Here is a 15,663-nt window from a genome sequence, read left to right on the forward strand (position 1 = left end):
TCAGACAGTCTCCACCTGAATCCCAGAATACCCGTGAACCTGGCTAAGTCACTGTCTCTCCGACCCTCAGTTTCCCCATCATTAAAACGGAGACAAAAATCTATCTAAGAGTGATGTTGATAAGCATCTCTGAGCTCATTCACTCATGCAGTACATATTATTTGAATGCCTCTCTTTGAGGGCTTCTTTTTTGGACCCTGAAGTCAGACTGGCACAAATAAGTGCCTGAAACATGGTTGCTTGCTTTTCCCAGGATTGCCGGCTGAAGGAGGAATTTGGCCCATCCAGTGTTGGCCTTGCACCCCTAGTTTGTTCCCAAGGAGTTGCTGTGAGACTTAATCTCAGACAGATGCCCAGCCTGCTGCTCTGGGTCTGAGGGGAGAGGTCCTTGTTGGAGCAGGAAGCCCGGCGACTCTACCTGTGATCTTGGCTGTGAAGGGGCTGCCAGGGATGTGTTTGTCATTGTACTTGACCAGAATGCTGTAGTCACCGGGCAAGGTGGGCAAGTAGGTCACTGTGCACGTCCCATCTTTGTTGTCAATACAGCTGATTTCAGCCTTTGAGGGTCCCTCGATAGCCAAGTCCAGGCCACCTGTGAATGGGAGGAGAGGGGGAAACCATCAGGGAGAGGGTTTCTTTGTTTCAAAGGGGATCAACCCTTCTCTGGGACAGCCCTGATGCTAGGACGGACAGACCAACACAAGCCATGGGAGTCACAGGCAAGGCGGGTAGGTCAGAAAAAAGTGATTGACACAGTGAAAGTGCCATGGGGAGGACACGCCACCCTGGGAATTCTTCCTGCAAGTGACCCTCAAGTTCTGTTCTTCCAGATGTGTGGGATGAGGAAGGGACGGAACCCCATTAGCCAAGCACACATACGGGAGAGAGTGTCACACACAGAAACATCGCTGCTGATTCGGGCTGGATACCACTGAGACGATCCCATTAAAACCACACATTAGAAATGTCTGTGATGACAATGGGTACGGGCATAGAGCTTTATCTAGACTAAACTGCTAAATCATTCATGTGGCCCTGGGGATACATGTATAGGTACAAAAAAAAGAAAAATGTTACGTACCAAAATACACTTAGATTTCAGGCAAGTCACAGACAACACTTCATAGTATGACTGTGACTTTAATCAGAACACAAAGGACTTTAAAATTTCTGTTTTGGGTAAAAGACAGAGGAGCTCTAACAAGAGATTCATATGAGAAAAGACAAGATAGATTCTACCATTCAGGAGCCTCATTTTTAAAGGCTTCCGTGGAACTGCATTCCCTAAACTCTCCAAATGAAAGCAGATAACTGAGAACTACAGTACCTTCTCCTGCGTCCTCGGTGACAATGGTGAAGGTGGCGGTTTTGTTGGCCACTCCGTACACCAGGCCCGGGCCGTACGCAGACACGCTCCCACTGTTGGGGTAGTTCACGTAGAACTGGAGCGGGCTCTCTGGGTTTGCAAAGAACACACACAATGTTGGGACTCATGGAGGGATGATTCAACTAACAGCAGGGGTAGGTGTGTCCTGTGCAGAGCAGAAGCAAGAGGAGACTGCGGGGTTCACCATCCTAGGACACCCAAGGCGGGGCTACTCACTATGGACCCTTCAGTGATCACAGGAGACAGTCCTGAGCTGGAGGGAACAGCTCCACAGGGTGGGAATGACCCCCACTACATGCAGTGTGACTGGGAGGGCCTTTGGGAAGGACATTTGCTTCTGGCTTTCAAAATTTGTGCACTCAGCCCCAGGAACCCATCTCACTGTGGTCCTCTGGCCCACCTACTCCAACCCCCAACCCTGAACAAGTACTTCCATTTTCAGAGTGGTCAGATGCAAATTAGGAAAAGACGCCACAATTCAATGATTGGGGGTTGGTTAAGTAAACACTGGACTTGTAGGTCATTAAAAATAATGAGGGAGATCTATGTGTACTAACTCAAGAGATTATCCATATATGTTACATTAAAAAGAGAAAAAGGTGTTTTTACTACTGTTTAATCATTTATAAGACATACTTCATTTGCAATGAAAATACTTGTTCACCACGTTGAAAGATGACTGGATTTTTTTGAGTATTTTAATATTAACTGGATCAAGGTAGGGAACTAGCAAAAGGGAAAAAATTAAAATTTAACAATTCTTCCTAAAACTTAAATGTCATTTTTTTTGGTATGCTGGAGAAGGAAAGACTTTTAAATGGGAAATTTTTATTCTTTCATGCTTTGGTTAATTATGATTAATTAAATACTTGGTAAAAGTAGAAGACAAAAATAAAAAGGATAATTGCTATATTAATATCAATATCTCATTATAGTAATACCAAATATAATATTAATACCCTATATAATATTAATACTCACTATAATATCTATATAATAATACCCTATATAGTAGTATGGCACTAGTGGTAAAGAACCTGTCTGCCGATGCAGGAGTCATAAGAGACTTGGATTTGATTCCTGAGGCAGGAAGATCCCCTGGAGGAGGGCATGGCAATCCACTCTAGTATTCTTGCCTGGAGAATCTCATGGACAGAGGAGCCTGGCAGGCTACAGTCCATATAGTAATATATACCCATTATAATAGACCCTTATGTAATATCAATACCATTATCCCAGTCCAAAATAGAACAAAACTGCATGTTTATTTGTCGGTATAGAGAGACAGTTGTGGAAGTAGAAGGAATACGATAGGAAGACATTTTTTTACTTTTTCTGTATCTGCATCTTTAGAATATTTAAATAGAAGCAGATAAATACACTGTTCCTTTGAACAAATATTATCCTTACACATAAACTAAATCAAACATCAAACTGGGAGAAATATTTGCAACTCCTATCACAAAGGGCTAATCTCCCCAATATTTAAATTGCCCTCAGAAACTGATACGACAAAGGTCAATAATTGAACAGAAAAATTGAGCCAAGGATACAAATGTCTAGTTCAAAGAAAAAGAAACAGATGTAATACTTAGCCGCATAGAAAGTTGCTCAAGCTCACTCATAAGAGAAATGCAAACAAAGCAATACTGTTTTCTCACTATCCATTTGGTGAAGATCTAGAAATTTGACGGCATATTCCACTGGCAAATTGGTGGAAAAGCAGATGCTCTGTGACATGGTGGGTGGATGTGTGAACAGGAAGAGCCTGGGTGAAGGGTGCTTTGCTGAGACCTGTCAGACAGATGGTTGTGCCTGCATTCTGCGAATACTCCCCTGAGAACCCAATCTCTCAGATACACCCTGTAGGTATGAGAGGATGGATGTGAAAAGCTATCCACTGCAGCAGGACTAGTGGTTGCAAAAGGCAGGAAAGAACTCTATTGGGTCCTCGAGCGGGTGCACACGTGATGTTCACCCGAACGGTGGGACACCATGAACACACACTACTATTCAGACATGCAAAGCTCTCCAGGTTATAATGTTAGGTGAAGAGTAAGGTCAGAATAATGAGCAGCGAACACTACTGTTTACAAAACAAAGAGGGATTAAAAATCTGTATTCGCATCTCTCGAAGAGTCTTAAAACTTATTTGGAAAATCTAACGTAAAAAATCAGTAATGGTCAGGTTCAAGGAGAGGGTAGATAGGGGACATGGGTGGGAAGGAAACCTTCCTCCACATCTTTTTTAAACTATTTGGCTAGGTTACATACTTAAAATATTACACTAAGAAATAAAGAACTATTTAAACAATTTAAAGAAAAAGAAAGTAATCCTATGCTGGGCTTCCCCAGTGGCTCAATGGTAAAGAATCTGCCTGCAATGCGGGAGACGCAGGAGGTTCCATCCCCAGGTTGGGAAGATCTCCTGGAAGAGGGCATGGCAAACCACTCCAGTATTCTTGCTTGGAAAATCCTCATAGACAGAGGAGTCTGGTGGGTTACAGTCCAACATGTCAGAAAAATCTGGACACAGCTGAGCACAAGCACACATGTGCTAGTGGATGGATGTGAAATTTGAGCTGGCTTTCCTTGTCAAGGGCAGAGTGACAATAAAACAACATATCCTCTTCTCACAACCTCTCCTCCTGTCCCAAACCCTGATGCTGCTTTGGGCTCTGCAGGCCAGGCTGGAAAGTCCCTTGACAAGTCTCCCATTTTTTTCTCCCTGCTTCACCCCTTGGCCATGCTAGGCACAGTGACGAAGACAAAACAATCCCAGACCGAAAGGCCTGCACTGTGACCCGGGCCACTCGGCTGCACCGTCCCTGCTGGAAATTAGCCAGATCTGCTGGGGTCACAGGCTGCTTGGTTCTGCAGGGAGGCCCACACTGCATCCCCAAATCTGCCACCAAGAACCGCACGGCATCTGACTGAACAACTGACTCCTGGAGACCTTCGGGGCCGGGCGGCAGAGGCGTGGAAGCCGACTCACCAGGAATGTGGCTACCCATGTACTTGATGTGCATCTCATGGAGGCCGACCTCCGTGGGGGCGTATCTGACCGTGACCGTGCCATCCTTGTTGTCCACAATCTCGGGCGTGGCTGTCTTCCCGGAAGGCATGTGAACCTCTCCTGTTGGAGCACATGGAGACAGGACAGTGACCCCACCAAAGACTGTCCCACCAGGAGCCGAGCACTGAGGCACAGGCGACCTTCACAACAAAGGTTCTCAGACCCAAGAACACTCACTGCTGCGTAAAACACCAAGCTCCGTAACAGGAAGCAGAGACATACCTGCCTTCATTCTGTTCTCTTGTGTTTCCACAAAATGCAGCAGGCAACCCACAAGCAAAGGGTCTTTTGAACTGACAGCCATTAGAAGCTTAAACAGGACTTGAGAAGACCACGAGACCAATCAGACCAGTAAAGCATCAAGTCAGACAGAAGCAGGCATTGAAAGAAGGCAAGGAGAAGTAACTCTTACACAACAGACCTCGGGGACAATGTCACATCTGGAAGAGTGGAAGAGTAAAAAAAGGCAGGAAGAGGCAGGGGAAGAGGAAGCTGACAATCAAGAGAGATATTAACACAGTGGCTCTCCCTCTATAGACAATTTCTGGTCCTTTCTTCAGCATGCAAGTTATAAATGAACCTGCTCTTCAGAAACACACATAAATACACAGAACATTTTGCGATCTCAGGGGCTCATGGACCGACTCCCTACAGCCAGGGATGCTGGGTTCTGAACCCCAGGTCTGGGGAACAGGTGGAACCAGCTCCTGAGCACCGTATGGATAGCTAGTGAGAGACAGTGAGGACAAGAGGGCTTTCCCAATAGTGCTTACCGGTGATTTCTCCTTTCCTGACTGCAAATGGAATGACCAAGTCAAAAGGCTTAAACCCCAGGCCGTTCATGTTGCTCACTGGGACATAGGCTTCTTCTGTTACCTAGAAACAGGAAGCAGCGGTCACTGGGTAAAGTGGGCAACACTTCCCCAGTGTGGGCTGGGGAAGCTGCAGGGGGCGGGTCAGAGCAACTGGGAATTTTGCAAGCTCGTCCAGCCAGGATTCAAGGATATGGCTGCCCATGCATTGTGGGCTTTGTCTAACTGGCTCTGGGGCCAGAGTGGACAACACCTGAGGGATGGATTGGAGGAGTCATGCTGACCAATTGCTAAAAATCCCTAGGCTGTTTGCTTGTGAAATTCCCAGCAGTGCCCACAGGGAAAGTGGAAAAGTGAGAGACAGCAATGTCTGTGAGTCCCAAGAGGTTCCACCTGGAAAGGTTTAGTTGCTGGTGGCCTGGAAAAGAAGGTGCGTTTTAAGTGGCAGAAAGGAGCAGCAGTGGCTTTCTCCCTCAACAGAAACCCGATGTGCAAGTGGCGGCTTTGAGAGTCAGCAGGAGGGCTGAGGACAAATGTCCGTCTTTCTCTTTAAATGTGGAGACCAACTACACCGAGCGTGATCACAGACATGGTGGCGGGCGATTCGTGGAGCGCAGACGATGACACGGGTGGGTCTCATTAGAGAGAAAGCGGGGGCCATGGTGATGGGCTGATCAGTGGGGACAAACCAATGACCAGGACACCCAGAGGGCTTAAGCAATCCCCCAAAAGCAGGCTGTAGCTTTTCTAAAATGAAGGGTGAGTAAACACAGACGTGGAAAAGGGAAAACGTAAAAACAAAAACCAAAAGTGTACCCAGGGCCTGAATCCAGGGGGACATGCATTTACCGGTGCCTCCTTCACAGCTGCGACTTCCCCATCTGTGGCCTGGTCAGTGGCAAATGCAAATTAGTTGGGAATCACACTGGAGGGACATCACTACTCAGAAGATTCTACCACCCAAGGTCTCCCCTCCACCCCTATCTATCCTGCCTAGCAGGGAGCCACTCACTGCAGCGGGAGCCCATATTCTTCCCTCCCTTTGTGGACAGCCAGCTGGCCTCCTCTCTTTGAATGTCAAATCCACCTGCCCTGTGAACCTGTGACCCCGCTTCTAGGAAGCAGAACGACAGAAATACTAGCAGGAGAGTCCATAGGTATGTGATGTATGCAAAGGATTTTATTGGTGCTATTCATTGTCGGGACAGGCTAAAACAACCCAATGTCCATCTGTAAGGGAGTCGGTTAAGGAAATTATGTAAGTGTGCACAGTGGACCCCAGTATAGCCACTCTGAAGAGGTGACTGTGTCTGATCAATTAATATAGAAGGGCATTTACAGCACATTGAGTAAAGGAAGCAAGATGAAAAGCAATGTGCACGGTGTAACCTGGTGTGTTGTTTTTAATATTTTGCCATTTTTTAAAAAAAAAATTATTTATTTGGCCATGCAGTATGTGGGATCTTAATACCTTGGCCAGGGTTCAAACCCATAGCTCCTGCATTAGAAGCACAGCATCTTAACTACTGGATCATCAGGGAAGTCCCTGATGTATTCTTGTTGTTGTTAATTTGGCCATGCCACATGGCATGTGGGATCTTAGTTTCCTGACCAGGGGTTGAACCTGTGGCCCCTGCATTGGAAGGATGAAGGATTAACCTCTGGACCACCAGAAAAGTCCCGAAACTGATATGCTTCTTGTACAAGTTAAAAAAAAAACCTAACACTGGCCACCCCTGCAGCATGAGATTGGGAACGGGGACTCTTGTTACTTGGTATGTGTCAATAGTAGTCAATGTTCTAAAAGTTTTTCTAAATTCATTTTTTCAAAACCAGAGACTTAAGGGATGGGCCCCTTCTCAGTTCCCTCTTCTCCTACACCAAAAGGACTGGAGAGACCTCTCTGGTGGTCCAGCGGTGAAGACTCTATGCTTCCACTGCGTGGGGCACAGGTTCCATCTCTGGTCAGGGAACGAAGACCACATGCCATACGGTACAGCCAAAACATAAATAAAAATAAAAGAACTAGAAATCCTCCCCTATGGAGGAAAACTTCCGTGTCCGTGTTTAGTCTTTCCTGTGAATTCTGGCATCTCAGAAAGGTGCTTCACTTATAAAGGCAGCTTGGTAAACTTCAACATTTGAAATAGCCCTATTCCCCAATTCCCGGACCATCTCAGACTGGGGGCGAGTCCAGGACACCTCTGCCGGTAAGATCTTTCAATGGCTATGCTATAGCCTTTGATCAATGACTCCTCAACGGCAACAGGCAGAGAAGCTGCAAAACCCATGCCTTGCTGTGTGCACCTGTGTGAAGTATTTAAATGAACCAGCCTGCTGGGGCTCCTGCACATATTGGCTACAAAGAAAGTACTGATGTTCCCGTCCCTTTGGCCCCAAGCCTGTAGGGAAAGGCAGGAAAACTACCCACAAGAGGCCAATTAACAAAAAGTCACCCCATCCAGGAAAGGCTGGAGGAAGTTCAGAGAATGAAGACCTAAATCGTGTGCCCTGAGTGTCACCCTCTTCTGCCTTTGGCAGTCGTTGGCAGGGGTGAAGACCATTTACACCAAGTAGTCTTGCTTTGTATGCATCCCAGGGCTGAAGGGACATTCCTCCTAAAGAGTTTGGCGGCCCCCACTTCAGGTTTCTGACTCATCTGCTAGAAGAGTCCTTGGTGTGCCCTTCCGGATTTCCTCATTCCCACCCTCTAAACGTGGTCTCTTTTCCCCAGCTCATTTCTCTAATAGGATGGCAACCTCTGCCCAATCTAACCAACCAGAAAAAACTCCTGTGGGCTAAAACAGATCCTTAAAGCTACAACTGGGACTTCTCTGTAAATTAGGACACAAACTCTCTAGCTGCATCTCTTTCTCTCCTGAAGGAGGAAAAACACTCCCAAGTCAACAGTGTCAAACGCTGACAAGTATCTCCATCCTTGAGACACAAAAGGGCTCCAGGTCTCGGGCACAATGTTTACAGATAAGCAAACGTCTATGGAAAAGAATAAAGGTACAGCTGTTTACAGAGCGGGAGACAGATGTGACCTGCTGCTGCAATGGTCTTCATGCTCTTCTCTGCTGCTGTGTAAAGTCAAATCATCAGAAGGAGCTTTGTGGGCCATGCATGCGGCCAGGCCAACTGAGGTCTGTGAACTTCGTGGTCTGTTCCCGTTACATCAAAGGACATCAGTGAGGACAGTGCTCAGCGACAGTGCAGAGCGGGCAGTCTGAGTTCAGCAGACTCAGCCTGATCCCTGCTCCTATGTGGCATTTGTAACAGGACCAACAATGCTTAGTTTTAGGGGTGAAATGAAGGACTTCTCCTAAGGTTTCTAACCCCTTTTCCTTGTGTAAGAACCTAAGTAATCAAAGGAAGATCTAAATGTCACTCAGACTTGAAAATTACAGGGTCTAGCCATTCTCTGGCCCAGAGGATTTGCATAATGCCTTCCTTTTATTGCAGATGTTCCTAGCTTCAAAAGACAAGCTATTTCCCTCTTACCATCAAAGTTCTGAATCTTTCCAAAACACAACTGGGGGTACTTTGAGTCCTGGTACATTAGAGACAAGTCTGTAATATCAAGAGCATGGGAGCCTCTCTCCTCCGGGGGAGGAGAAGAGGAAGAACCAGCAGAAGGAAAAACTGTAATGTTTTACTTATGGACATTTTTTGGGTCAAAGTGTAATTTTTCTGAACTGGGCTTAGGCCAAAACATGGCCTAAGACCCAGTAGCATGATGGATACTTTGATTGCCAATATGATTCCTTAAAACCACTTAGAGACAAAGTATCCTTGGGTCTCTAGAGATTATTGCAAGATCCTGATTGCTTAAGGAAAAAAAAAATTTTTTAAACAGAAAAACAAACAAACAAACTGGCCCAGGAAGTCTCAGTCCAGGTTTAACAATCAGCAGCTGTTACTGTCTGTGCTAACAACTACAAACTCTAGAGAAGGTAGTTTCCTTACCATGACAGTGAAGGGACTGTTGGGAATATCGACGCCACCAAAGCGCACATAGATGACATAGGTGCCCGGCTTGGCAGCTGTGTAGAAGATGTCATAGGTGCCATCCTCATTCTCGATGACATCGGCCTCAGCCTCAGTGCCGTCTGGGGTCAAAACTGTGCAGGTCACTTTGCCCTTCCCGGCGGTCTTGGCATCCACCACAAAGCCCACTTCCTCGCCGGTTTTCACAGTAGAGGCGATTCCAGGCCCTGGAGAAAAGTTTAGGAGGAAAGTATGGGAGCTTCGACCACAGACATCTGCCCTAGAGGCCCAAGAACAAACTGCACACGTTTGTTGTATCTGTGAATGAACGTCAGACCCTCAGCTGCTACTGTGCAGAGGGATAGCCCAGAGATGCCCCAGGGAAGATGTTTCTCCAGGGAGCATTCTATCCATCACTTATTAACTAAATGAGGAGCATCTGTGAGTTCTGAGTGACAACTGTATGTTAAACCCACTTTGCTGGCATTCCAGGGTATGGGGATGAAGGCTGACTTTCATCAGCAAACACATCCTGGGCATTTAAATGCCAGATACATACAAAGGGGAGCACACCAGAGTCTCAGCTCTCAAGATGCTCAAAATCTAACTGGGCAGATGGAGGCAGGCTGGACACTAAGAATGCCAACTCAGTCTGCAGTGAAAACACTGAGGGAGGACTAAGTCACAAAAAATAATAATAATGATAATAGCCAGGGATTCCCTAGTAGTCCAGTAGTTAGGATTCCTCATTTTCACTGCCCGGGACGTGGGTTCCATCCCTGTTTGGGGAACTAAGACCCCAAGAGCAGCGTGGTGCAACAACAAAAAGCAGTCAATGATTGTTCTTCAGAGAAGCATCCTACAGCACATCTAGGTGAAAGTTCAAAGATACATCCCAGGGTTGCCCCATCGACAGAGGCATTCCTGAGAAAGGGTAATTCTGAAGGATGGGCACTCTAAGCTAAGGAAGACTCACAACCTTTGCCTCCAAATGATGACCAGTGTCTGCCTCCCCTCATCTATGGCACCCCCTTTACTGATGATTCACGGACCAGGGAGTGCAAAAAGTGTGAACTGAAGGCACCCTGGAAAAAGAAACCAAAGTGTGTGGGAGCAGCAGGGAGTGATAATCACACGGAGACAGTGAGCAGTGGAGGGAAGGTGACAGTCTGGCCCTGAATGACAGGCTAAGAGGAGGGGCCAAATGAGACCCCAGGCTGAGCAGCCTCCTGCCTCAGCGGGGGAGGCAGAAGAGCCTGGAAAGCCAAGAGGAAGTCCCCACCTCTTCAGAGTCCCTTAACCAGCAAGATCAAACAAGGCAATCCTAAGGGAAATCAATCCTGAATATTCATTGGAAGGACTGATGCTAAAGCTGAAGCTCCAATACTTTGGCCACCTCATGCGAAGGGCCAACGCAATGGAAAAGACCCTTATGCTGGGAAAGATTGAGGGCAGGGGGAGAAGGGGACGACAGAGGATGAGATGGTTGGATGGCATCACCGACTCAATGGACATGAGTTTGCACAAACTCCAGGAGATAGTGAAGGACAGAGAAGCCTGGCATCTGCAGTCCATGGGGTCAAAAAGAGTCAGACACAATTTAGCAACTGAACAACAACAACAGGTTACCAAAATGCAATCCAGCTGTCCCTGGAACAGCATAGACCTAACAGGGGGCAGACTGGTCAGTGTTACAGAATTTCTCAATTTTGTGGTGGGTGCTGAGCCAATATGAACAATTTATAACCTTGCCAAAGGTTTGGCTTTTACAACCTAAAAGCAAGAAGCATTTCTCCATTCAGAATAAGATGAGAGAAATAGGAAACATCCAGGGTAGACTTCTGTAAAGTTTTATTTAGAGAAGCAAATCTGTTTCCTTTCAGAGATGGAGATTTATGGTTTGAAATCTGCTTGAAGCAGCATCAGAGTTGCTCATGATATTTAAATGGTTGTGTCTTAGAAATGGAAGGAACTATGATGCTCAAATATTCCTAGAAAATTCCCGAGAAACTCAAACGTAAGTCCTGAGTATTGAGGAAAAAGCTAGGTCCTCTAATGGGTTTCTCTAGTGCTGGCCTGAAATGCTCGAGTAAATCTCTAAGACTAAACAATCTACTCATGAAAGGCATACATTTGATGTTTTTTATGGGAGCTACCATCACAGTTGAAATCTCAACAAATCACCCACTTTGAAAGTAATTATAATAGTTTCCACGTGCCAGCACTGTGCTAATCACTTCTCACGTCTGACCTCATCTGCTCTCTCTGTAATAGCCCTGTGAAAGTCTCTGATCCTTGGAAGAACTTCATGAACTTAAATGTTTTCCAGAAAGGCCTTCCGTCTAAGTCTGACTGAGGCTGAGAGAAGCTGAGCATCTTGCCCGGATCACACAGTGATGAGATGGCATACGCTGGCTTTGTGATGCCAAAGTCGTTGAGCTGCACTCACCCGTGGCCAGGCACTTGCTGGCATCACCCGTCTGTGTGGCCCGGATGCGGTAGGGAGACAATGGGATGTCATCCCCGCCGTAGGTGACCCCAATCATATACCGTCCAGTCTTGTCCGGGATGTAAGTGACAGTGTACGTGCCATCTTTATTATCGTGGACAATGGCTCTTTTGGGTTTCCCCTCTTGGTCCTGTGGATCATAGAGAAATGCTATTTAGGATGTTGTCATCTAATCATTCAAGAAAAACCTTGACACATTCCTAAGTCACACAGCACCCAGGGACTTTATCTGGCCTCCAAACCTAACAAGAGAGAACTATGAATGCGTTTAGCCACTTTTATTTAGGGGTTTACTGTGATACACAGCAGAACTTAGTCCTAACTAATCCAATGAGTAATTTTAAACATTCAGAAATTTAAAATTTAGGAGCAGTTATAATAGGGAGCAAAATACATGAGATTCACCAAAAAGTGGTACCTAGAGTTAAACCCTTAGATTTCTCAGGCGAGCACGTTTGTTCCCCTGCACAATTACTGACTCTCCAGTGGGGAAATCTGACAAACATTTTCGTGAGATCAGGAACTGGTTGTTAAAATCTGATTCTTATCCCTGACTGGGAAATTAGATCTTACTAATGCAGTTTGGCTCCAGAAAAATCACTCAAAATTACCGTTATCTGAACAGCAAGCAAGCCTTCCCCAGCATCTCTGGCATCGATCGCAAACTCCACAGGCAGGCTGGCAGGCACACCATAGGTACTGAGGCCAGGGCCGCTGGCGGTCACTTTGCTGGCATCGTATGTGGGAAGGACCTTGACCTTAAAGGGACTTGACAGACATATGCACATCCCAAGTCAGTATGGATACACTTCAGTCCAGCTACATCTGACCTCTCTCACACAAAGAGACTGGGATTGAGTGGGGAATTTCTAAAGCATTTAGGACTCAAGAGCCTTAAATCTGGAGAAATTTACAACCACGTAACCATCATATAGCAAATCAGCTTTCCCTTACTGAATTCCATGGGATACCAACTAATATCCATAATAGTTTGGCAAACATGGGGTTAAACACATGTAACCCACTTTTGTTTTGCTAACACAATGGTCACCAAAATGGAAAGAAAAAACATTAAAACTGATGCTTTCAATATTATCCCGTCCTCTTATATTCTACATTTTAGTGTGTTTTAGATGATTCAAAACCTATTAATCAAGTATTAATAATACTACAAATGTAACTTATGATTTATACATTTCCATGGAGCTACAGCTTTATGTAAAATATGTATATTAGGAGTATAGGTGAAAATTCAAATTTTAAGTATGCTTAAAAAAAATTCTTTGTAGACTGTTCTGCGAGATGAAGAGCTTATATAACATTCCTTGTATTAATACGAACAACATCTCTTGAGAATGCTATTGTCAAGCAAATTCTCAATTAGTAAAAAAGTAAAAAAAAAATCTTTGCCCTGATTAGAAAACAAGTTGCACAGTCACCAGAAAGAAGACTTTGATGAACTAATGCACTTTTTAATTTCAGCTCATCTTTACATTAAAGGTGGCTGAAAGGAATAAATGTAAGGGGGCACCAAGAGAGGAGGAGACACAAACACCATGGCCAGTGTATTTTAACGCTTGTGTAGGGCATGCAGGCTTTCAGCAATGCTGACTGGATGGATGGATGGATGGATGGGTAGATAGATGGATGCATGAATACTTGGATGGGTGGATGGATGGATACATGGATAAACAAATGGATGGGTAGATGGACATATGGATAGATACACAGATGGTTACATGGATGGGTGGATGATGGATGGATAGATAGATGGAGACATGGATAGATGAATGGATAGAAGGATAGCTAGATGGATAAATACATGGGTAGATGAATAGATGGATAGGGCACCAGAGCAGAGTTAATCATGAGAGAGGAGGTTTTGAGATTGACTTGGACCCCTTCTCTAAGGGTCAGGAGCTTACCTACGAGGGATCTCTTCATCAGCGTATTTAACAGAGACCACGTAAGGTCCCTCCTGGGATGGGGTGTAGGTCACTGTATGTGTGCCATCACCATTGTCCACCACGTTCACTGGCTCCACCAGGCCTAAAAACAGATGAGAGGGCTGTTGGAGCTGCCTGGTCTGCCCTTCACTCCACCCTGGGCTGAGCTCAGAAAATATTACATTCATCCCTGAGAGCTATGAGTTTCCACTGAGTAACACACAGGCAAGCAGGCCATAATCAGAGGTCTAAGAAATCACAGGAGACAGGATGGTCAATTCATGGTTGCACAAATGCAACCATGACCCTAAGAGACACCTTTAGCTTTTTGTTGGCTCAAGTACACTCAGTTGGACCGAGAGTATAATTAAGGAGACTGCCTGCACTTGTTGCTGGAGGGGGCATGCTGCAGACATGCTATCCTTTCAAGCTGGTTAGGCATGCTTGGGATGTGGCAATTTCAGTCTACAGCCGAAAGAAGGCCAAAGAATCCAGAACTCCGAACCGCAAAAGGTAACCAACGGGCCAGCCAGTCAAGACTTGTATCCACCTTTGAGCAAAAACCACTATGGCGCCAGCATGCTGGGTGTAGCATGCAGGGCAAGTGAGAGTACATTAAATCATAGTCAAGGCATGCATTAGGTTGGTAGATTCCAGATCCCAGTTCTAGTCAAGAGTCTCAAGAAAGGGTCAACGGAAGGGGGGCCTAATCAAAGCATGCCATACTCATGAAGTAGATGAGGCAGGCCCAGGGCAATTTCAGAGGCAAGGCCAGCAAGAGGCATTCAGGTTCCATACATCAGAGCAGCAGCCAGTGGGAAAATGCAAACCTGTCTCCATAACGTCACCCTTCCGGTCACGTTTAAAGAACCCTGAAATGGCTTTCAAGGGGCTGCGCCTTGACCAGGAAATCCTCTGATCAGCTAAAATTAAAAGGCTGTTATTTCGGTGTCCTCTGTAATAGAGGTAGATGTCTAAATAAAGCTTTTCCCTCTTTCTTTCTTCCTCTTCCTCACTCTCTCTCTCACACACACACCCACACCCACACACACACACACACACACGCATGTGCAGAGGTCTTGAAGCTCAGTAAGTCGGTGGAATCAAATTCCAGCCCTATGACTTCATTTCCCCAAAACCACTTCTGCACTGAGCTTCAAAGGGCATAACCTCCTGCTGAACCCCATTAAGGAGAAAGTTCCTCTTCAAAGTAGGAAGCCCTTATTCACCACTTCTGTGAAGCCAAGAACACATCATTGAGGGAAAATCCAGATAACTCAAGAGATGAGGCAGAGAACGGCACATTTTTATATGTTGGGAGAGGAAGTGCGATTACCTACCGAAATAGGTAAATTTCAACACACATCCGCACTTGTCCCAAAAGGGCCTGCTGGCCACACCCAACCCAAATTGCTTTCCAGGCTGCAAAAGGGCAGGTCAAACTGCCAAGGAAGCCCATTCCCCAAGAGACTCCTCTCTTGGGAGCTGGGACAACGACAAGGCGGTGTGCCACGGGGGCTAAGTATTGGTCCTTTCCAAAAATCTGGACTGTGAGCCTACATGAGCACCAAGGCAACCTGAAGAGAGTTAACGCCTCCACCTTCATCACTTGCCCAAATCCAGACCCACCCGCTCACCGACAAATACCAAAACATACTTATGCAGTTCCGATAATTTCACATGGGAGAGCCCAAATACTGCTTGCTTCACGTCACTACTTCAGAAAAAATATATACATAAATTTTTAAAAAGACATTTAGGGTTACATTATTAAATGAGGGGAAAGATAGGCTGCTAGAAAAATAACAGGCCTGCCTACTTTTTAAGCATGAACTCCCACTGTTTAGCTAGCACACAGAGCGACAGAGTAATTTAAGAAATTTAAGTTCATGACTAAACTCATAAGCAGCCTGCTCTGGATCAGGCTGCCTCTGTCCTGAGCA

General features: G+C 45.8%; 1 protein-coding gene across 5 annotated transcripts in view; it reads right to left on the reverse strand.

Annotated features, from left to right (window-relative positions):
- Positions 1–15,663, reverse strand: part of FLNB (filamin B) — a 136,665-nt gene that overhangs the window by 21,816 nt on the left and 99,186 nt on the right. For 2 of the 5 annotated variants that reach the window (XM_043885255.1, XM_043885258.1), the window contains exons 26-34: positions 13,700–13,823; positions 12,386–12,542; positions 11,715–11,904; positions 9,245–9,492; positions 6,092–6,163; positions 5,237–5,339; positions 4,383–4,523; positions 1,328–1,456; positions 419–592 (exon numbers count right to left, since the gene is read on the reverse strand). In XM_043885255.1, the coding sequence (XP_043741190.1) occupies positions 419–592; positions 1,328–1,456; positions 4,383–4,523; positions 5,237–5,339; positions 6,092–6,163; positions 9,245–9,492; positions 11,715–11,904; positions 12,386–12,542; positions 13,700–13,823 (1,338 nt within the window). Of the gene's footprint in view, positions 1–418; positions 593–1,327; positions 1,457–4,382; positions 4,524–5,236; positions 5,340–6,091; positions 6,164–9,244; positions 9,493–11,714; positions 11,905–12,385; positions 12,543–13,699; positions 13,824–14,550; positions 14,644–15,663 lie in introns of all 5 variants that reach the window. The other 3 variants (XM_043885259.1, XM_043885256.1, XM_043885257.1) reach the window with 3 other exon arrangements.

This window comes from Cervus elaphus, chromosome 24 (genome assembly GCF_910594005.1).
Source record: "Cervus elaphus chromosome 24, mCerEla1.1, whole genome shotgun sequence".
Taxonomy (NCBI): domain Eukaryota; kingdom Metazoa; phylum Chordata; class Mammalia; order Artiodactyla; family Cervidae; genus Cervus; species Cervus elaphus.